Genomic DNA, 22,071 nt, shown 5'->3' on the forward strand with positions numbered 1-22,071 from the left:
CCCGGAGCGGCGCGGAGCATGATGGAAATCGTAGTAGGAAATGGCGTCGTGGCATTGAGGGGCATCCCTCCTAGAACCTCCAAGATAAGCTCGCGGAAGACGAGGTTCTGCTGAGAGAGAGGCTCCAAGCCGTCTGGGAAGTGTAGTCCAGTTGGCGTAGCAGTAGTTTCTTGGGGGGAGCCGAGGTTCCGGGAAGGGGCTGAGCCGACTTGAAAAGAGGTAGGTGAGTCGACTCGCGCGGCTCGGGGCTGAACTCTGGAGCGAGTCGAGGACTTCCGGGGTCCGCTGTGCTTCCCCGGGCCTACGGGGGCGTTTACGTCTTCTGGGAGCCGAGGACCGTGTTACCATAGAAACCCTGGGATCCGAGGTACAGGCCTGGAGCTAGGGGACGAGGACTGTTCTCCTCCATGGTCCGGAAGTCTTCCCAGGGGCCACCTCTGAGCTTGATGGCTCGGCAGTGTTTTTGGGCTGCAGCGAGAGATCAAGCTAGAAGAGCCCGCTGGTGCCAAAGTCAAATAAAGACCCGGCGGAGGAGCTTCGGCCTGATTTTGTTCATTTGTCTTCAGCCCGGTCTTTGTATCAGATTGAGAGTAAGATGATGGTTAGGAGGGTGTCAGGGAAATGTACGTCTCTCTGCCCTGTTGGATGCTGGGGCATTAGAGATGAACAGGATAAGGTTTTTATCCCCACGTGGACGATGGGAGATCCTCAAAATACTGACGTTTCCTTAGCTGGCCAGATCCTCATCCAACCCCCTAGAAAAATTACAGTCATAATAGATGTTATTTATTGAACATTTATTAAATGCCAAGTAATGTTCCAAGAGCTTACTCTGCATTACGTTATTCACTTCCTACAACAGCAGAGTAGGATACAGATGAGGAAACTAAGGCCTAGTTAGAAATGAAACTAATTGTTCAAGATCAGTGGTGTAGTGGGATTAGAACCTGTGCCCTTTAACCTCTACAGCCAGCACTTTTAACTGTTACTCTATACTGCTCCGTAGTGGCCAGTTTTTCGCAGTTTGCAGAAAAGGTAAAATGTATAGTAGACCTTTTTTTTTTCCTTTTAGGTATCCCTATCCCTCTCTTTCCCTCTTTGGAACTTTGGCTTTCTCTACCATTTGTCTGCATTGGAATCTGGTAGAAGATAATGCCTGATTTAGTACAAAGCAATTTGAAATGTAATGTGCCAGTGTTTTGTGTGATAATATCGCTTGTAATATCCTTAGCTTCATGGGAGAAGGAAATATTTCTTCCTTTGTATCCTTCACAGTCCCTAGTTTCATCCTAGATACATGTAATAATTTGTATCTCTATATACTTTCAAGGAGTTTTCACTTCCATCATTCTCAATCCTTATCATGTTGACCTGTATAATTTTTATAGGAGGCTAAAATTATTAACCAAACTGAACAGCTTGCTTCGATGACTTCTTTATGTGTGAAATAGAAATCATTTTGTCAACTTCACAGGGTTTTTGTGTTAAGAATGTAAAGCATGGGAATGGAAAAACAGCACAGTGCTCAAGAATGATCTCACCTTTTATTCAACAAACATTTACTGACTGTTTGTATAGATACACTCTAGGGGATGCTGTGGAGAATATACAAATGATGCCATCAACAGATATTAAACTCAATTGGGGAGTTGTGTTTTCTCAAAAACAAAACAAAACAAAATGGTTTTTGTTAACAGTATTACCTCGGGATTTCAGGCTGTGGAATGCTCTCTCGAACCTCTTCTTTTTTTTTTTTTGAGTTGGGGTCTTATGGTGAGTTTATGGCTCACTGTGGCCACCTCAAACTCCTGGGTTCAAGTGATCCTTCCATCTCAGCCTCCTGAGTAGCTAGGACTACAGGTACACACTACCAGCCTAGCTAATTTTTTTACTTTTTTGTAGAGACAGGGTCTTGCTATGTTGCCAAAGCTGGTCTTGAGCCTCCTTGTGCACTCTTCTCTCTGCCTGCCCTTCAGAAGTCAACTAAGATATCATTTTCTCCAGGAAGGCTTGCCTGACATCCTTGCCCACCCCACACTCAGCCCAGACTGGATTAGGTGCCTGTGTGATGCCACTGCCAGTATCCTCATTAGGGTTCTCGTTACATGATATCACAGTTTTCTTTATTTTCCCCACAGATTATGACTGTACCTTTTAATTCTGTAGCTGGAGCACAAGAAGTGTTTGTTTAATGAATGACGTACACATTTAGGATCTGTTTGGACGCTGAGGATAATCCTGTGAATTGGTGAGCTGGAGTTTTCATGAGATTTAGCAAACTGATTTTAGCATTCAGGAGTGATCACAAATCTCTGACAATTCTCACGTAGATTAAATTCACTGGTTTGTCCACTTTAACTATACTAAGATGGGATAGTTTATTCTTTTAGCTAGAGTATTTCTTTGAATGTGACTGGAACATGAGATTAAAGTGATGGTTGCCTAGAATTTCTCTTATAGGCAGTTTGCTATTTTAAATTCTTACAGAAAGAGTTTTTGATTTTACAGAGCTGTAGATCTCCATAATGTAATAAAAATGTAATAATCATATACCTAAAGACTTTAGAAGTTGGCTGGGTATAGTAGCTCTTGCCAATAATGCCAGCACTTTGGGAAAATGAGGAGGGAGGAACACTTGAGCCCAGGAGTTTGAGACCAGCCGGGGCATCAGAGAGAGATCCCATTTCTACAGAAAACACAAAAATTAGCCAGATATGGTGGTGTACACCTGTAGTCCCAGCTACTCTGGAGGCTGAGGCAGTAAGATTGCTTGAGCCCAGGAAGTTGAGGCTGTAGTGAGCTAAGGTCATGCTACTGTGCTTCAGCCTGGGCAAAGAGCAAGATCCTATCCCTTAAAAAGACTTTAGAAGTCTATGTGTGAATTCAAATAAAGTTTTAATACTTCCATTCACTTTAGTATACATGCTCGCAAACTGATTTTATGTTGTGTATCTGAGACTTTATTACCTTCAGTTTTTCCTCCTCTCTTTCATTTTTAACAGCTAATAGTTCACTGGGTTTGGCCCTTAGTGTTGACTTCATTCAGTATGCTGAGACGAAAACCAACACGCCTAGAGCTAAAGCTTGATGACATTGAAGAGTTTGAGAGCATTCGAAAGGACCTGGAGGTATGAATACAACTTTGTGTTTTTTTGAGATGGAGTCTCGCTCTGTCACACAGGCTGGAGTACAGTGGCATGATCTTGGCTCACTGCAACCTCTGCCTCAGCCTCCTGAGTAGCTGGGACTATAGGTACATGCCAGCATGCCCGGGTCATTTTTGTATTTTTAGTAGAGACAGGGTTTTGCCATGTTGGGGCCAGGCTGGTCTCCAACTCCTGACCTCAAGTGATCCATCCGCCTCAGCCTCCCAAAGTGCTGGGATTACACGCGTGAGCCACTACACCCAGCCAGTGATTGATTGCAGAAATCATGTCTGTTTGCATCACCATTTCCTACGATCTAGCTCATGGTAGGAACCCCATATGTATTTTTAAGTGTGGCCTTGCTACATGGTATTAGATGTCCATTAATAAGACTTAAATTCTTCAGTGGTCTACAGAATAAATTCCAAATTCCCTAGCATGGCATATGAGGTCCTTTGTGAGCTGGTCCTTGCTTATCTCTCCACTTTCACTGCTGGGTTATCTTTAATCTCAATGTCTATACACAAGTGTTCCCTTTGCCAGAAAAGTCCTTTATTTTTCTTTGCCAGGCTAACTCTTACTTCTTCTAGCCCCCACCTGGGTTAGGCTCAACCTCATCCTGCTGTGCTAACCTCTCTCATAAGCACTGTCACTCTCTGTTGTAATTGGCTGTTTGCTTTTGTTTTCCCTCAGTGGGCCATAAGCTCTTTGAAGTCAGGGATTAGTATATTTCTCTCTGCATCTGTTCCCTGCAATACCAGGCCCAAAGGAGGGCTCAATACAAGTCTATTTTCATTTGCTGTCCTAGCAGATACCTTGTACTATATGGCAGAGTACAGTACATTTTGCATGTATTTACCAACAGCTTTATTATGTATTGTATATGCTTCATATTAAGACTAATAACTTAGATTTCTTTCCCCCGCTTCATCCCAAGAGACTTTAGTGTTCTCGAAGCATCATAATTTCTGCTTTTAAAAAACTATATTATTAAGGATGAGCTTTAAAGTATGGCTTAAACTTCAGTTGTTACAAATCTCATAAAATGCTAGCATGCTGAACTTTGACTCTACAGAGTCAGCTCACTATTGAGTTAATCTTTCCACCAAAGGCAGTTATCTAGTGGGTTTTGCCCTGTTTTAGAGTAACTTAGGAAGCAGGGACAGTCATGCCCTAAAGTGAAACCAGTAGAAAACTGGCCTGTTTCATTTATTACCAACATGAGTTTCATTATACTACTGTGACTCTAGCTTCTGAAACAGCAGTTGCTCAAAGTGGGAAGCCTTTTAAGTGATTTCATTCCACTTGGATATTCTCAGAATGATAGAGTTGTTTGCCTTTTAGAACTTGTTTTCACAAAGATATTTAGGTAGAACTTTCTAACATCACTTACTAGTAATCAGGAAGGTCATTTGCCACATAAAGGGCAATACCTTATTTTATTCACTGTAATACTTCGTGAGTGTTGGCATTTATTTTATTTTTTATTTTTAGTTTTGAGACAGGGTCTTGCTCTGTTGCCCTGGCTGGAGTACAGTGGCATGATCACCGCTCACTGCAGCCTTGACCTGCCAGGCTCCAGTGATCCTACCACGTCAGGCCCCCTGAATAACTGGGAATACAGGCATGTGCCACTATGCCTGGCTAATTTTTAAATTTTTTGTGGGCCGCGTGCGGTGGCTCACGCCTGTAATCCCAGCACTTTGGGAGGCCAAGGCAGGCGGATCACGAGGTCAAGAGACCATCCTAGCTAACATGTTGAAACCCTGTCTCTACTAAAAATACAAACATTAGCTGGGTGTGGTGGCATGCGCCTGTAGTCCCAGCTACTTGGGAGGCTGAGAGCAGGAGAATTGCTTGAACCTGGGAGGTGGAGGTTGCAGTGAGCCGAGATAGCGCCACTGCACCCCAGCCTCGTGACAGACCGAGAGTCGGTCTGAAGAAAAAAAAAAAATTTGTGGAGACAGATGGAGTCTCACTATGTTGCCCAGGCTAGTGTCAAACTCCTGGGCTCAAGCAATCCTCCCAAAGCACTGGGATTTACAGGCATGAGCCATTGTGGTCAGCCCGATGCTTGGCATTTAAATGCCCACAGTCCAGCAGCAAGTGGTGAAGAATGGTGGTAATTCCAGTGATCTGAGTAGCTGAGCCATTCAATTATTATTAAGGAATTTTGGATAAAACATCATTTCACTCTCTTAGAGAAAGTTATCATCTGTTGTCCTTACAGTCAGGTAGTGGCAGTTACGGGATAAGTGTTTCTTTTTGAAAATGATCAAACTGAGACATACTTTGTGGATTCTGCAGTCACATGTGACTTAAGAGCCAAACCTTTTACCTGAAAACAAAATGAAGCCACAAAACCCAGACCTTTTGGTAAGATAGCATAAAACCTTCTCATGTTACTTTTAATCTCATGGGATCAGTTAGGCTATAGATTTTTGGTGGTTATTTCTTTACCAGTCAATTTATTTCTCTATTCTCTAGAATAATAAATTTGTTGAAATACCCTTTGCTCCCCCTTGTCTGCTCTTCCATCTTTCCAGTTGTAGCTTCCTGTTGTACCACCACACCGCAACTCCTTACCTCTTGTCTCTTTGGCAGTGTGTACTTTCCTCTGTCATAGGTCATAACCCGGATCACCCTATAATCGTCTGTTTGCCTGTTTACCTATTAGACTGTGACATCCTGGAGGGCAGGGGTTACATCTTTTTTTTTTTTTGAGACGGAGTCTCACTCTGTCACCAGGCTGGATGCAGTGCAATGGCGTGATCTCGGCTCACTGCAACCTCCGACTTCCTGGTTCGAGTGATTCTCCTGCTTCAGCCTCCTGAGTAGGTGGGATTACAGGCATGTGCCACCATGCCCAGCTAATTTTTGTATTTTTAGTAGAGATGGAGTTTCACTGTGTTGGCCAGGATGGTCTTGATCTCTTGACCTCGTGATCCGCCCGCCTCGGCCTCCCAAAGGGCTGGGATCACAGGTGTGACTCACTGTGCCCGGCCACATTGTTTATTTTTAGTAGAGATGGGGTTTCGCCATGTTTGCCAGGCTGGTCTCGAATTCCTGACCTCAAGTGATCAGAGGTTACAACTTTTAACACTGTATCCTCATTGTGCCCCTAAGTATTCCAAACCTAGGATTTCAGTTTATTGTTCTTTATACCCTAACTCTGTCCTTTACCCCATGCCTAGTACATGGTAGGTGCTCTAAATAAACGTTTGCTAATTGAAAGAATGTTGCCTTAATCCTAAAACGTTTATACTTTCAGACCCGTAAGAAACAGAAGGAAGATGTGGAAGTTGTAGGAGGCAGTGATGGAGAAGGAGCCATTGGGCTCAGCAGTGATCCCAAGAGCCGGGAACAAATGATCAATGATCGGATTGGTTATAAACCCCAACCCAAGCCCAGTAATCGTTCATCTCAATTTGGAAGTCTTGAATTTTAGAGATGGATTATCTTGCATGCCAGAGCGCTGGAATGGAATAAAATGATGGCAGAAGTACAAACCAGATTTAGAGAATTGAGTGCTTACAGTCAAGCAGAATGTACCTCCCGCAGAGACAAATCCTTCTGCATGAGATTACTGATGCTTCACTTGCACTCTAAGCTGGAATCCAAACTGTGGTTTGTCTCTGGAAAATCTGACTCTATAAAACTGATCTGAGTTTTTGTTTTTAAAAATAAATATATTTTGGAAAATGTGAGGCATCCTTAATGAAGTATAACAGCACTGTTAACCCTCAGACTTTAAAAGATAATTGCTACAAGATTAACATCATTCTTTCCATCTTTATTAAAAGACCCTAAGCACAGGACACTCTAGTTGATCCCTGCCACTTTCATTTAACCCATCTTCAACAAGTATTTATTGAGTGCCCACCATGTGCCACTCAACAAAGATCCCTGCCCTTGTAGAAATTAAATTGTAGTGATACTGTGTAAATCTGAAGAAATTGTAGGTACCAGATCTCTTTATAGAATGGCTTTGTAACGAGTTTGGGTACAATGTTCAGAGGACAGACAATGGAGGGAAATAAGAGGAATGCTTCTAAATAGGTTTGCCATTATTCCAACTTTCCTTCCTTTCTCAACTTGCCTAAGCATTTTTCCCAGAAAGAACCAGAGAGGCAGCTCAGAGGATAATTTTGAATCTTGCCTTAATGTTTTGGAGTTAAATTTTTTTTTTTTAATTTTTATTGTTTTATGTAGAGGCAGGGATCTATGTTGCCCAAGCTGGGCTTGAGCTGCTGGCATTCAACAGTCCTCCCAAAGTGCTGGGATTATTATGCTTGGCCTTTTTTTACTAATTCAACCCAGGGAATCACCAGCTGTGATCATAAGAGCCTCTTGAATCATCAGTTCTACAGAGACTCTTAGCAGGACGTTAGCCTTTTTGGGGTAGTTTAAGTCTGAGTAATACGAGTGGGAGAGGGCCAGGTGTGGTGGCTCATGCCTGTAATCCCAGCACTTCGGGAGGCTGAGGCAGGATTGCTTGAGCCCAGGAGTTAGAGACCAGCCTGGGTAACACAGGGAAACCCTGACTCTATAAAATTGAAAAAAAAAAAAAAAAAAAAAAAAAAAAAAAAAAAAAAAGGGGCCGGGTGCGGTAGCTCATGCCTGTAATCCCAGCACTTTGGGAGGCTGAGGTGGGTGGGTGGATCACCTGAGGTCCAGAGTTTGAGACCAGCGTGACCAACATGGTGAAACCCCATCTCTACTAAAAATACAAAATTAGCCAGGCGTGGTGGTGCATGACTGCAATCCCAGCTACTCGGGAGGCTGAGGTGGGAGAATTGCTTGAACCTGGGAGGCAGAGGTTGCAGTGAGCCGAGATTGCACCATTGCACTTCAGTCTGGGCAACGAGCAAAACTCTGTCATAAAAACAAAAGAACAACAACAAAAAACACTAACCTACTAACCTTATCAAGAAAAGTGTACTTTTCATTTTCCTGGAAGCTAGAGTAACAATAATCGTAGATTAAAAAAATACACTAAGGCTTGAATGCATATTTTGTGCTGGGTGCCTGATTCAAACAGGTGTTATGGTTGGGCACAGTGGCTCACACCTTTCCCAATCCCAGCACTTTGGGAGGCCGAGGCAGGCAGATCACTTGAGCTCAGGAGTTCAAGACCAGCCTGGCCAACATGGTGAAAACTTGTCTCTACTAAAAATAAAAAATTAGCCAGACATGATGGTATGTGCCTGTAGCCCCAGCTACTTGGTAGGCTGAGGCAGGAGAATCACTTGAACCCGGGAGATGGAGGTGGCAGTGAGGTGAGATTGCACCATTGCACTCCAGCCTAGGTGACGAAGCGAGACTCCATCTCAAAGAAAACTAAGGCTTAGGGATCATTAGACTAACTTCCTAAGGTCATACTGCTAGTAAGTGGTGGAGCCAGAATCCAAACCCATTGACTCCTCTAACTCCATGTTCATGATACTACACTAAGAGACTACGAATGGTGCTGATGGCAAGATACCCACTGGCGGCCAGTGGGAAAAGCAAGTAACGTCAGCATTTTGGCATTACCAAAGGGACTGGCAGGGTCACTGTGCATCTCAAGGTTTGGCGGTAAACTTCCTACAGGCCCAGCTCAGAGCCTCTTGCCTGACAGCAGAAACACAGAAGGGATTATGATGTGACAAAAGTTGGCTTTTAAATTCAGGAATCTTCAGTATACTGAAATACTTCTGGCTTCATGAAGACCCTGTCTCCTGTGCAGAAGGTCACATGGATCTTCTAGCATGTACCAGGCATGTCATTTTAAGTAGAGTAAGAGGAAAGTGAGATGAAAACCTGAAAGGATCATACCACCTAAAATACTGACATCTTAAAAACTGATGGTAATGGCCAGAATCTATGCAGCCTATGAAGAGACTAGCTCATTGCGTTATCACTCTGGGCAGAAAAACTTGCATAGAATCACAAAATCAAAATATTTATTTTGTTCGTTTTCATATGACACCGTTAAAACATTCCTACTACAGCAATACTGCTCTCTAGGAGCTTACAATCTAAAACAGTCAACATTAATTGTAGACCCAGTAATTAAGGCATTATATCAAATGCAGACTTTGTATCTTTTTTTTTTTTTTGAGGCAGAGTTTTGCTCTTGTTGCCCAGGTTGGAGTGCAATGGCACCATCTTGGCTCACTGCAACCTGTCCCTCCCAGGTTCAAGCGATTCTCCTGCCTCAGCCTCCAGAGTAGCTGGGATTACAGGCATGAGCCACCAAGCCCGGCTAATTTTTGTATTTTTAGTAGAGATGGGGTTTCACCACGTCGGCCAGGCTGGTCTCAAACTCCTGGCCTTAGGTGATCCGCGCCCCCCTCGGCCTCCCAAAGTGTGTGAGCCACTGTGCCCGGCCGAGTTTGTATCTTTTGATGTATCTTTTGAAGGAGCAGCTGGAGACGGCAGGATCAAAATTAAATGATACGAAAGTGTACTCCCCTCCTCGTGCTCCTTATAAGGAACCCCTTCTGACTAGAACGGAAGACCAGTACCCACAGCCTGAAAGGGAATTTCAGACAACCCTACCATAGAAGTAGTGAAGAAACCTTAATTTCTAATTTCCTAGTGGATACAGTGAGGATTCCATTTGTGGGCAATGGGGATGCTGGGAGTTCCTCCATCACAGACTAGAGACAGCAACTAAGATTCTGTAACTCTGGGAAGGGTACCATCCTTATAGAAATTCCAGTGCGGCAACTGCCTCTTGAAGCATGGTTAAAGTCTCTAACAGGTTTATAAATGCCAATTTCTGGTTGATATTTATATCCATAGCATAGCACTGTCTACTGCATCAGGAGGGCTATGGAGATGTAATACACTAGACATGAGATAAAAAAAAACTGAAAGAAAAGGGAAAGGACAGCAGAGTAAGGGGGCCGAAGAAATGGTGATACAGTCTTCTAATAGATGTGAATGGGGAAGAAAGAAAAGAGAAATTTAGATTCAAAATGAACAAAGAAGTCAAGCATTAAATTCCAAATGAACAACAGAAATGAAAAGTTAATGCGATCATTGTATTATCATAATCCAAGAGCTCAAGATGGAATTTAAGCTTTTTCTCCTTCACTAGCTTCATCCTTTGGCACCCAGTCTAAGAATCTCTGAAATTCAGGTTTTAATACCTGTATCTGTATCCCGAATACTTGAAGACCTAATCTAAACTGATATTTCTGTGAATTTCAGTCATAGCATTTTGTCTTAACTGGCCTTGAATTTTCTTTTTTTTTTTTTTTCTGAGACAGGGTCTTGCTTTGTCACCCGGGCTGAGTACAGTGGCACAATCATGGCTCACTGCAACCTCGACCTCCAGGGCAAAAGCAATCCTCCTGCCTCAGTCTCCCAAGTAGCCAGGACTACAGGTGTGCACCACCATGCCTGGCTAATTTTTGATTTTTTATAGAGATGGGATCTCACTATGTTGTCCAGGCCTGTCTCGAACTTCGGGACACAAGCCGTCCTCCCACCTTGGCCTCCCAAAGTGTTGGGATTACAGGCATGAGCCATTGGGTCTAGCTGGCCTTACTGATAAGGTTCTGTTGCTGGGAGGGTATTCTATAGCAGTTCATGCTGAGATTTCTAGAGAGCACCAGTGTCACTACTATTGATTCCTATTTATTTATCATGGTTTTAAGATTCCTTGGCTTGAGACAATAGGCTGTATTACACCTTTTTGTTGGACTTTGTCAGTACCTGTCATTCACCCTGCTCATGTTAAGTATCATCATTACAAGGTGATGGAATGAGAGAAAAGCACAAAGCTCTAAATGTTGGTTCTTGGATTTTAACTTCAATCCAGTAGGCTTATAACCCTCTCTTGGTTCAAAGCCATACAAGTACACATTCCTTGCTCTCCAATATTTAACTGGCACCCACGGAGAAAGTACAAACTATAAAACCACGACACAGGCCAACAGGATAGCTGTGTTTTGTTTCCTCTGCCCTGAGGCACAACTGGATCTAGCACCAAGAAGGGCAGGATTTAACAGACCAGCACAAGACAAATCAATTTAAAGAGGTAGTTTGAACTGGGAATAAGACTGCAGTGTAGACTACAACTGAACAGAATAAAAATCCAATGTGGTTCTTCACTGAGAACAGGGGTTTTGGCCACTTGTAATGTAATTAAACCCCCACGAATAACAAAGATGGTTATATGGAGGATGAGGATCTGCTTGGTATGAGCACAGTTGTTGGAGCCTGAGGAAAATCTGGCCATCAGCAAACCACACCCTGAGTCTTTCCAAAGAGAAAGCTGGGCTTTTGCCCTTCTGGCCCATGACTGGTAGATTTACACTGCAGATCAAAGGTCTCTCTCAACAATCAAATTACTTCCAAGAAACCACAGACCTTTAAAAATAAGGACTAGTGACTTCATACAGGCTAGTAAAAATACTTTGGCTATAGCCCTTCACACATGTATGCTTGGGTATACACACAATAAATGTGGAATGATTAGGTATTGATCAGCAGTATTTACTACATGAGTTAAGTCCAGACACACCATCTACCAATCAGCAATTCAAATTTCCATGCCCAGTATCAGGCAGCCAGCCCACCAGGCAATATTTCCTTAGCTTAAAGCAGAGATTCTCAAAGTGTGGTCCCTTGTAACATGAGCAGGAACTCAGAAGTGCCACTCTGGGGGCTTTTGGGTTGAGGCCCAGCAATTAGTGATTTAACAAGCCCTACAGGTGATTCTGATGCACGCTAAAGCTTGAAAATCACTGTTTTAGAGGCAGACACGTGAAAACACTAATGGGAAAAATAATTCAAACTCTTTTGCTTCACTTCAGCTGGGACAAACCAAGGTATCAAGCCAAAGTAAACTGCGAATGGTTTTATTTAAAAATATCTATTTCTATTTTCTAAAACTGATTGTCATTTTTTGATTGGCAAGTTCATGCTAATCAAACTTAAGTGGGAATGCAGGTTGATGAGTCAGCCATCCAAGAATACACACTCTGCAAGCTCTAAGCCTGTATTTAGTCTGAAACCACCCCTCTGCACACTACTAAGATTTTGGTATAATGCATCACATCTGGACAAAGGCACAATGTATTTCCCACTCATTGAATCCAAAAATTGGACCTTCTTTTCTTTTTCTTTGAGATGGAGTTTCACTCTTGTTGCCCAGGCTGCAGTGCAATGGCGCCATCTTGGCTCACTGCAACCTCCACCTCCTAAGTTCAAGTGATTCTCCTGCCTCAGCCTTCTGAGTAGCTGGGATTACAGGCGCCCGCCACCACGCCCAGCTCATTTTTGTATTTTTAGTAGAGACGGGGTTTCACCATGTTGGCCAGGCTAGTCTCGAACTCCTGTCCTCAGGTGATCCAGCCTGCCTTGGCCCCCTAACGGGCTGGGATTACAGGCGTGGGCCACTGTGTCCAGCCCTGGACCTTATTTTCTAATGTTAAGTTTGAGTTCTGGGTTTAGTTGGGCAAGACTTTCCCTCAGCTGCCATCAATCCTGGCTGAAGTTAACCCCTTTCCATCGCTGACCCAGGGAAAAAACTACCAAATTTACTTACTATCTGTTAAAAGTTCAAAAAGGAAGCAGATGATCAAGTCATTGAACAAAAAGCTACATGGATTAGACAAGAACATATAACGTGGCTCTAAGATGATGGAGAAGGAAAAGACATTTCATGGGTGGCTTCTCCTTAAAAGAAATGGGAAACTCAGCTTATTAGAAAAAACAATTTGGGAGGTTACTACTTTAGCTCAGAGACTGTAAACTAAACCTCTGTTGAGCAGGGTGTGTGTGTGTGTGTGTGTGTGTGTGTGTGTGTCTGTGTTTGTGTGTGTGTGTACGTGCACAAAGAGGAGCAAGAAGGGATGATTGGAGCAGGAAATCACATCTTCAAGTCTTGAACAGCTTCCCACTGCAATCGATAAGGCCACGCCAGAGTTTGACATCAGTGGCAATGCTCTGTGATGTCCACTACCACTGCCTTCTTCCAGCTGAAGAGGAAGTATCCTGTACCGGCCCCTGCTGCTACTGCAATGCAGAGGTACCCGTTGTAGGTCATGAAGATAAGCATGAGGAAGTAGCTTATGACCACCTGGATGATGTGCAGCACTGTTTGCAGGAGGTGAGGAAAGCTCAGCATCTGCTGCCTGGAGAGTAAACAGGGACACAACAATCAGGGACTCCTAGGAGTTCTGCAGATCAGGAGAAAGAGGGAAGAGTTTTTGCCATGAGCTCAGCTGGAACTGGACAGCCACTCTGGCAACTCACGGGTACTTGAATGTTCTTTGATTGGTCCATGGAAATGAAACAGCACAGGGCTGTCAGGCTTATAAACATTGGTCAGATATGGCTGTGAGGAGGAACCCTTTTCCGGAGAAGGAGAAAAGGACGAGCAGTAATCTAGACTTATCTCCACCTTAGATCCTGAAAGGGAAGCGTAAACCCTCTCACGCTCATCTGCCCGAATGTTTTTAGGCTTCCCACCTTTGTAAAGTTTACATTTTACAAACACGGAAACAGAGGCTGGGGGTGGTGGCTAATGCCTTTAATCCCAGCACTTTGGGAGGCTGAGGTGGGCTGACTGTTTGAGCTCAGGAGTTTCAGACCAGCCTGGGCAACATGGCAAAACCTTGTCTCTACAAAAAATAAAAAAAATTAGCTGGGTGTTGTGGCTCATGCCTGTAGTTCCAGCTACTTGGGAGGCTGAGGTGGGAGGACCACTTGAGTCTGGAAGGCAGAGGTTGCAGTGAGTGAAGATCGTGCCACTGCACTTCAGCCTGGGCAATAGAGGGAGACCTTGTCTCCAGGAAAAAAAAAAAAAAAAAAAAAAAAATAGAACCGTGGGTTGGGTAGTACAGAAGAAATTACTTAATTAGGGATAAGGAGACCTGGCTATTCATCCCCTGGGCCTCAGTAAGCTCATCAGTACAATGGAAATAAATAACACTGCTTGCTTGAAAGCAGGATGAGGCCGGGCGCGGTGGCTCAAGCCTGTAATCCCAGCACTTTGGGAGGCCGAGGCGGGCGGATCACGAGGTCAGGAGATCGAGACCATCTTGGCTAACATGGTGAAACCCCGTCTCTACTAAAATACAAAAAATTAGCCGGGTGTGGTGGCGGGCGCCTGTAGTCCCAGCTACTCGGAGGCTGAGGCGGGAGAATGGCATGAACCTGGGAGGCAGAGCTTGCAGTGAGCCGAGATCGCGCCACTGCACTCCAGCCTGGGCGACACAGTCAGACTCCGTCTCAAAAAAAAAAAAAAAAAATGAAAGCAGGATGTCGGTCTATAGGATTTCTTAAGGTCCAATTTGGTTTTAAGACTTACATTTTTATTAAAACAGTCTCAAAAAACATTTGCCAATCCATGGGAAAAACCAATAATTGCCCAAATACTTTCTTAGACAGAACACAGAAATCAATACAGTCTTATATTGTAAACAAAAAGAGGACAGAGCTGACTAGGTATAATTTTATAGAATCAACTGCAATCTGCCATTCTTTTATATCTTGACCTGAATTTCTTAACTTGTTCATTATTATTTTGGTAAATATTTTAAAATATGGCTTCTTCACTTCCCTTCTTCTGAAGTGGCCAATACCTACAACTCAGAACAAATATTCATATTTGCAGAATACTTCCTCTCATTCCTCCTTTGGCCTGCTCATGACCTACAAACCCAAACCTCTAAGGACAGTTTTGATCAAGGTCATACAGAACTCCTAACTCAAGAAGAGGGCTGCTGCTGATCACATAGCTGCGCTTTGCTGCTTAACTGATCAAGCTCTTAAGGGCTTCATCTGGATCTGTTCAGTTCTTACCCAACAGTTTTGTGTGTCTCCATAAGGATGGTTCCATTTGGTCCTGGGACAGGCATGGAATTGTAGCGAATGCTGACTTGTGACTTACGCAGCAGGCTCTCTCGGGCTATCTTGAGTCCTTCATAGAACATTGCTAGTAAAAACACTGCCACAAAAGCTCCAGCCATTTCTAAGTATGGAAGGAAAATATGGTGGTACTGTCAAACATGGGCAAAATCATTAGCCAATGTGCTGTCCAGCTAGAAAGACACACACAAAAAATTCTACTCTCAGTTTTTGAAGACATTATATTATTCCCTCTTCTCTTGCCCAGAGGAGAACAGCTAAGATGGTGTAACTGAAAACTATTGCCTCTGCCAAGAACATGTTTACTTTCTGATTAAGATAAGAAAAAAAATCAGAACAATAACCTTTTGGTCAGACTGCTTGATGTCATTAAATTAGGTTTGTTACACTGAAACACACAGTGTAGAATATGTAAACAGGGAATAAAACAATTTAGTTTTATAAGTGGCTGACTACATTTCCTGAATAGGCATTTCAATTCTAAGTCTTTCACACTGTGAAGTGTTGGTAATGACATAAATGTATTCGAACTGCTAATTTAACACATTACCTGAACTAAATGCTCTCCTTCTTCCCAAAACAAATTGATTTTATGGCTCCAAAGAGACATCTGGTACCTAAGGCAGTCCAACTGACTACTGAGTTTGCGCAAGTTAAATTTAAAGTATACCATACAACATAATAGACACAAAGAGATGGGTAATCATCTACCTCAAAACTAGGAGTGACTAAGATGGGCCATGCCAAGAATCAGGAAGGATGTGGGCCATAGTTTGGTAGACTAAAAGAACACTGGTCTAGGTAGCTCTGGAAGGTCTGTGTCCTTGTCCTAGCTCTGACATATTAACTCTATGATTGAAGGCAAGTCATTTCACTCTTTGTGGCACTTAATTTATCGTAAAATTTAAGTATTGTATTAGAGCAATAGTTTTAAACTTAGAGTTATTTTGTGGTATTTAACTTGACTTAGTCTTATGTCCAGGACTAATAACTTATTAAATAAGTAAACACTCTGAGGCCAGGCATGGTGGTACATGCCTGTAATCCCAGCACTTTGGGAGGCCGAGGTGGGTGGATCACCTGAGGTCAGGAGTTCGAGACCAGCCTGGCAAACATGGCAAAACCCCGTTTCTACTAAAAATACAAAAATTAGCTGGGCATGGTGGTGGGTGCCTGTAACTCTAGCTACTTGGGAGGCTGAGGCAGGAGAATAGCTTGAACCTGGGAGGCGGAGATTGCAGTGAGCCAAGATAGCTGCCATTGCACTCCAGCCTGGGTGACAAGAATGAAACTCCATCTCAAAAAAAAAAAAAGTAAACACTCTGGAAAAGAATGAAAGAAAATGGATTGCAAAAGACTTCTGTCTGGTATCTAAATTATTTTTTAGAGCTCCAAAACATACAGGTTAGTTAACAGAGGTTTACCAGAGGACCAAAAAAGTACCTACCTTCTAGGTAGGAAATAGGAACCAAGATGGTTATGCATCATTACCATGTTGACTCAGTAGTTAGGACAGAAACAGGTGCTGGACTTCCAAATTATTTGTCACTGTCTCTCATGTGACTATCACCTTCCAGCACTACCTGATGGCTTACTCACCTCCAGCTGTATTGATCACCAAACCGGAAAACAGTAGTTCCACATTCTTAAAGCCAAAGTAGAAGGTCATAGGCTGCCAGAAAACCAAAACAAGTCAGTTAGAGATGAATGAAAATTCTAAATGAGAATTTGGGGCAAAGAAGCTTAGAACATTTAAAAATAGAAGATCTGGATAGTAAGAAGAGACACTCACGTGAGTGGGAAGCCCTCATTTTAGTGTTACTACCATAGGCACTGAGCATGAGTACTCTACGGGGCCCCCACCATCAACATTTATCTTTCTTTCTTTCTTTTTTTTTTTTTTTTTGAGACAGATTCTCTCTCTGTCGCCCAGGCTGGAATGCAGTTGTGAGATCTCAGCTCACTAAAACCTCCACCTCCGGGTTTCAAGCGATTCTCCTGCCTCAGCCTCCCAAGTAGCTGGGACTACAGGCGCATGCCACCATGCCTGGCTAATTTTTTGTATTTTTAGTAGAGACAGGGTTTCACCGTGTTAGCCAGGATGGTCTCGATCTCCTGACCTCGTGATCCACCTGCCTTGACCTCCCAAAGTGTTGGGATTATAGGCATGAGCCACTGCGCCTGGCCAACTTTTGTCTTTCTCTCTTTTCCACACAAGGTATAAAGACCAGAACTTAATTCAGAAAAGAGTTGATTTTAGAAGGGACTACCAAAGAAAGAAGCCTAAAATCTTGGTTCTGGTGTGACTCTGTAAGTAGCCTGCCATGTAATCTTGGGCAAATTACTTGCTTGGGTCTGCTTTGGTTATCCTCACTGGTAAACTGACCTTTAAAGATAATAAGCTTCCAACACTAAAATTCCATTATTTCTATTACCCAAGTGGGTGGGAAAGGGCCTGCGTTGCCCCTCCTATGGCACTCACCATCATCATCATGTTGCTGTCTCCTCCACCATGGGAGTGTGAGGCTGAAGTGGCTGGGTGATGGTGAGAAGGTTGCGTGGTACTGTTGGAGTCCATATAGCTCATCCCCATATGGTGGGAATGATCCATTTTTTCCAGGAAAAGTTGAGGGTCAGCAGAAGATTCTTTTAAGAGAAAGAATTATATATAATAATTTAAGGATATAAAAATCTCGTTTCTTTTTTCTTTTTTAATTTTTAGAGATGGAATCTTGCCATTTTGCCCAGGCTGAAATGCAATGGCTATTCACAGGCATGATCCCACTACTGATCAATACAGGAGTTTTGACCTGCTCCATTTCTGACCTAGGCTGGTTCACCAGGCAACCTGGTGGTTCCCTGCTCCTGGACTTGTTTCTTGGTAAATACTTTGTCTATATGGAATTTGTCTAATAAATGAATGCTCTCCTAGCATCTTTATTCAGAATTATTTTTCATAATCTACAGATGGAGAGAGAAGGAACTCATGCTAATAGAGATCACTTTTGGAGACTGTAGCAGAAAGGGTTTACGTGTAGGGCTACAGATGCCTAATCCTTCCTTATTCTGCAGAATTGTTCCTTTTTTTTTTTTTTTTTTTTGAGACAGGGTCTTGCTCTGTCACCCAGGCTGGAGTGCAACTCACTGCAGCCTCAACCTCAGCCTCCTGAGTAGGTAGAATCACAGGCCTTAGCTTAGTCCACCACTACCACCATGCCTAGCTAATTTTTTGTTTTACGTACAGATGAGGTCTCATGTTGCCCAGGCAGGTCTCAAACTCTTGAGCTCAAGCAATCCTCTTGCCTTGGCCTCCCAAAGTGTTGGGATTACCCATGTAAGCCACTGTGCCCAGCCAGTATAGTTCCTTTAACAGGTATTGCTTAATATATGTTCAAACTTAAATATTAGATAAGAAGAAGAAAAGCAGCTTCTTTGGATTGCAGGAAACAATCTGTAATAAGATACAAATGAACGCCGTTAATGAAATTTAACTGCTTTAAGGCTTTCTAATCACAAATGTCAGCAGATAAAAAGCAAGGACTTCAGATAATTCACCTAATTGGGATGGCCTGTGCCTAATCTGGATATTTTGATTACATTTTCACATACAGGACAACCAGCCTTCAGCTAATTTAAATTTGAAGAAAGGTCTACTGTCGCTCTAGGCAAGCAGTGTGCTCAGACTTTAGATATAATTTCAATCCTACCAGGACATTAGAGTGGAGAACATGAAAAACAAGGTATAAATTGGATACTCTATATATTAAATTAAGTCTAGACAACTGCAAATTCAGCCTTGTTTCTTTACTACCACATCACTGTATTGCTGCAAAAGTCATCTAAGACATAAACCAAGGAGCAATAATTCCCTTTTCTTTAAATTTATTTTTTTATTTTTGAGACAGAGTTTTGCATTGTTGCCCAGGCTAGAGTACAGTGGCGTGATCTCGGCTCACTGCAACCTTCACCTCCTGGATTCAAGCGATTCTCGTGCCTCAGCTGCCTGAGTAGTTGGGATTACAGGTGTGTGCCACCACACCTGGCTAATTTTTTAATTTTTAGTAGAGACGGGGTTTCACCATGTTGGCCAGGCTGGTCTCGAACTCCTAAGCTCAAGTGATCTGCCTGCCTCGGCCTCCCAAAGTGCTGGGATTATAGGCTTGAGCTACTGTGCCTGGCCCAGAAGCAGTAACTCCTATAGCTAGAGTTGGAGTGGGAGAGTGGGAAGCTGGGGTGTGTGGAAGGGAAGGTGTTGATGGATTCTCTCTTTTTTTTTTATGATGGATTCTCTTTATGTGTCCCTCAACTCCAGTCTGTGGAAGAAAAGTGGTTTTAAAATTCCAAGTAGGTATTCATGTTCATGAAACCGAGTATGCTTTTCATTATTCATGCACTCAATAAATATTTATCAAGCTATTACACACCAAACTCTGACCTAAGTGCTAATAATTCAACAGTGAATATGACAAACAAGGTTCCTAATAGGGAGAGAAACAATAAAACACAATCATGTCGTAAGGAAGGTAAGCGAGAATAAGACAGGACACAATTCTAAGAGTACAGAAGAATTGGCCAGTGCAGCGGGACCTCATGCCTGTTACCCAGCACGTTGGAAGGCTGAAGGGCGGGGCCAGATCACTTGAGGCCAGGAGTTTGGAGCCCCCCCAGCCTGCCAACCCTGCATAAACCTCATCTCACACTAAGAAAAAAAAAAAAAAAAAAAAGCAAGCAAAAAATTAGCCAGGTGGGGGCGTGGCACTTGAATCCCAAAGTTACCGGGTGGCTGAGGGCGCATGAGAATCACATTGAAACTGGGGGGGAGGTGGAGGGGGTTCAGCTGGAGGGGTAATAAGCCACTCGCACCTAGGTGATCAGAAGGAGACCTGTCCAAAAAAAAAAAAAAAAAGACTGTAGGTAGGAAATTTATATCGATTCAGGGAGCCATCTATTTATCTATTTTCTCCTTGTTAACTCCTACCCCATGGTTCTATGACAGCTGGCTTAAGAAATAGGTTCTTATTTCTAGCGAAGGATAAGGCAAAGCATCAGGTAGGCATAATCAAAGATCCCCTTTCATGCCAGACTCGAAATTATTTTATAATTATAGAGCTTGACAGTGAAACCCCGTCTCTACTAAAAATACAAAAAATAGCCAGGCGTGGTGGCATGCGCCTGTAATTCCAGCTTCTCAGGAGGCTGAGGCAGAGAACTGCTTAAACCCGGGAGGCGAAGGTTGCCGTGAGCAGAGATCATGCCGCTGCACTCCAGCCTGGGCAGCAAAGCAAGACTCCATTTAAAAAAAAAAAAAAATTACAGAGCTCAACAATCTGGTATTATTGATACCATTACCATAAAGAGATTAGATTGGAGGTATAAAAACATACATAACAGGGTCTTTGTCTACAACATTTTTAGAGTAAACACTAAAAAATACAATGCACAATAAAATAAAGACCACGCTCAAAGTGTCAATGATGGGACAAATGGCAGGTGGGCAGCTGTTTTCAGATAAAGAGGTAATCATGGTAGGATGGAGAGATCACTGGCATCTGAGTGATCATAAATTATGATATTGAACCAAACAAATGTAGTAAGAATGAAAAGACTTTTGCTAGCCAGGAAGACTATTAACACATCCTTATAAAAAGATAGAGGCAGAAGACACAAATACTGTTCTCTTCCAATAAGAGTCTGAAAAATGATTATAGCATAAGAAACCATAAAGGATTATTTCATTCCATATTATCAATATGAATCCTGGTCAGGAAGAGGCAATGAATATTTGCAAGAGTGCCTTCTTAAGACCAAAGGAAATAAAGAAATGAACATGGAGTCTTTCCTCAAGGAGTTTTAAGGCTAAACGCTAGAAAGGGAAACTGTCATAATTTTCATTTTGGGATATAAGATAACATGTAAAGGACTGTTAAAAAAGCAAGACTAGGCCAGGTGCAGTGGCTCACCCCTGTAACCCCAGCACTTTGGGAGGCCAAGGTGAGCGGATCACCTGAGGTCAGGAGTTCAAGACCAGCCTGACTAAAAACCCATCTCTACTAAAAATACAAAACTTAGCCAGATCTAGTGGCAGGCACCTGTCATCCCAGCTGCTTGGGAGGCTGAGGCAGGAGAATCGCTTGAACCCAGGAGGCAGAGGCTGCAGTGAGCCGAGACTGTGCCATTGCACTCCAGCCTGGGCAACAGACTGAGACTCCATCTCAAAAAAGAAAAACAAAACAAACAAACAAACAAAAAGACTATAGTACCACAAACTACCTAAAAGTTGTAACCCTGATGATTTCCTTGATGAACTTTCATAACATTAATTATTACCATGAACTAATTTTGAAGACCCACAGGTTCTTAATTATTCAGGCCCCTTATTATCAATTAGAGAAATCTACTCAATGATGACACATTATCAAATCTCTTCAGACATATCAGTGACTCAGGACAAGGTATATACAAATTTCCAGAAAACCTTTCAAAGTATGCACCTGTTTTGAAGTGTCATCTGTGCAGGATATATTTCACATCCAAATATACTAGGAGATAGAATAAGAGCAGAATCTACTTGCTCTCATTGTCAGCAGACAATGGATGTAATGTAATGGAATCCTATGCAAGGCTTACCCAATGGTGTATGAATATGAAGGTACAAAGCCGTTGGAGATTAATATATAAACATACACTGTAGGCTCAAACACAAACCAATCCTGATAAGTCCTTAAGCTCACTAAAAGCTTTATTTTAGGAAAAGATCCCACGGGAATATGCAAAGCTAAATGACATCAAAAAAGGAAAAACTTACAAATTAATTATTAAAGCATAATAAATAAAAGTGACATTTTTTTCTCTTCCCACTTAAATTTTCAGTGATGTGCTGTATGTATTTGGATACTTTATCTTCTAAAGCAATCAAACACACCTAACCCATTCTCTCTAGAATAGAAATTCAACTTATAGGAGGTAAACTACCATTGGTTCTTTTTAGCCTGTTTTCTTTGGTAGCTTTAATCTAAGATAACTCAAGCTCAGCTTCTTCCAAAATAAAATGGGT

General features: G+C 42.6%; 2 protein-coding genes across 7 annotated transcripts in view; one reads left to right on the plus strand and one right to left on the minus strand.

Moving 5' to 3' along the window:
• The first annotated feature begins 13 nt into the window (after positions 1-13).
• On the plus strand, positions 14-6,842 carry CDC26 (cell division cycle 26). 5 transcript variants are annotated; one of them, XM_017875995.1, is made up of 4 exons: positions 14-219; positions 2,139-2,248; positions 3,003-3,128; positions 6,418-6,842. In XM_017875995.1, exons 3-4 carry the CDS (start codon positions 3,048-3,050, stop codon positions 6,592-6,594), a joined length of 258 nt encoding a protein of 85 aa, XP_017731484.1. In that variant the 5' UTR covers positions 14-219; positions 2,139-2,248; positions 3,003-3,047; the 3' UTR covers positions 6,595-6,842. The 5 variants fall into 5 exon arrangements, with proteins under 5 accessions (XP_017731484.1, XP_017731488.1, XP_017731487.1 ...); XM_017875998.1 differs by having other exon boundaries at positions 129-219; positions 2,167-2,248; XM_017875996.1 differs by having other exon boundaries at positions 135-223.
• Positions 6,843-9,069: 2,227 nt separating this feature from the next.
• SLC31A1 (solute carrier family 31 member 1) overlaps positions 9,070-22,071 on the minus strand; it is a 43,445-nt gene continuing 30,443 nt past the window's right edge. Inside the window, exons 1-5 of one of the 2 annotated variants that reach the window (XM_017875989.1) lie at positions 18,260-18,285; positions 17,500-17,663; positions 16,617-16,689; positions 14,952-15,120; positions 9,070-13,279 (exon numbers count right to left, since the gene is read on the minus strand). In XM_017875989.1, coding sequence (XP_017731478.1) covers positions 13,078-13,279; positions 14,952-15,120; positions 16,617-16,689; positions 17,500-17,628 — 573 coding nt within the window. In that variant the 5' untranslated portion in view covers positions 17,629-17,663; positions 18,260-18,285 and the 3' untranslated portion in view covers positions 9,070-13,077. Of the gene's footprint in view, positions 13,280-14,951; positions 15,121-16,616; positions 16,690-17,499; positions 17,664-18,259; positions 18,286-22,071 lie in introns of those variants that run through there. The other variant, XM_017875988.1, reaches the window with a different exon arrangement.

Source organism: Rhinopithecus bieti, unplaced genomic scaffold (assembly GCF_001698545.2).
Source record: "Rhinopithecus bieti isolate Rb0 unplaced genomic scaffold, ASM169854v2 scaffold_9997, whole genome shotgun sequence".
In the NCBI taxonomy this organism is placed as follows: domain Eukaryota; kingdom Metazoa; phylum Chordata; class Mammalia; order Primates; family Cercopithecidae; genus Rhinopithecus; species Rhinopithecus bieti.

Bases quoted from the DNA above. Each gene is read 5' to 3' on its own strand.
- CDC26 (XM_017875995.1), top strand. From the start codon at position 3,048: ATGCTGAGACGAAAACCAACACGCCTAGAGCTAAAGCTTGATGACATT. The intron at 3,129-6,417 runs GTATGAATACAA...TTATACTTTCAG, and splicing joins GCATTCGAAAGGACCTGGAG to ACCCGTAAGAAACAGAAGGA.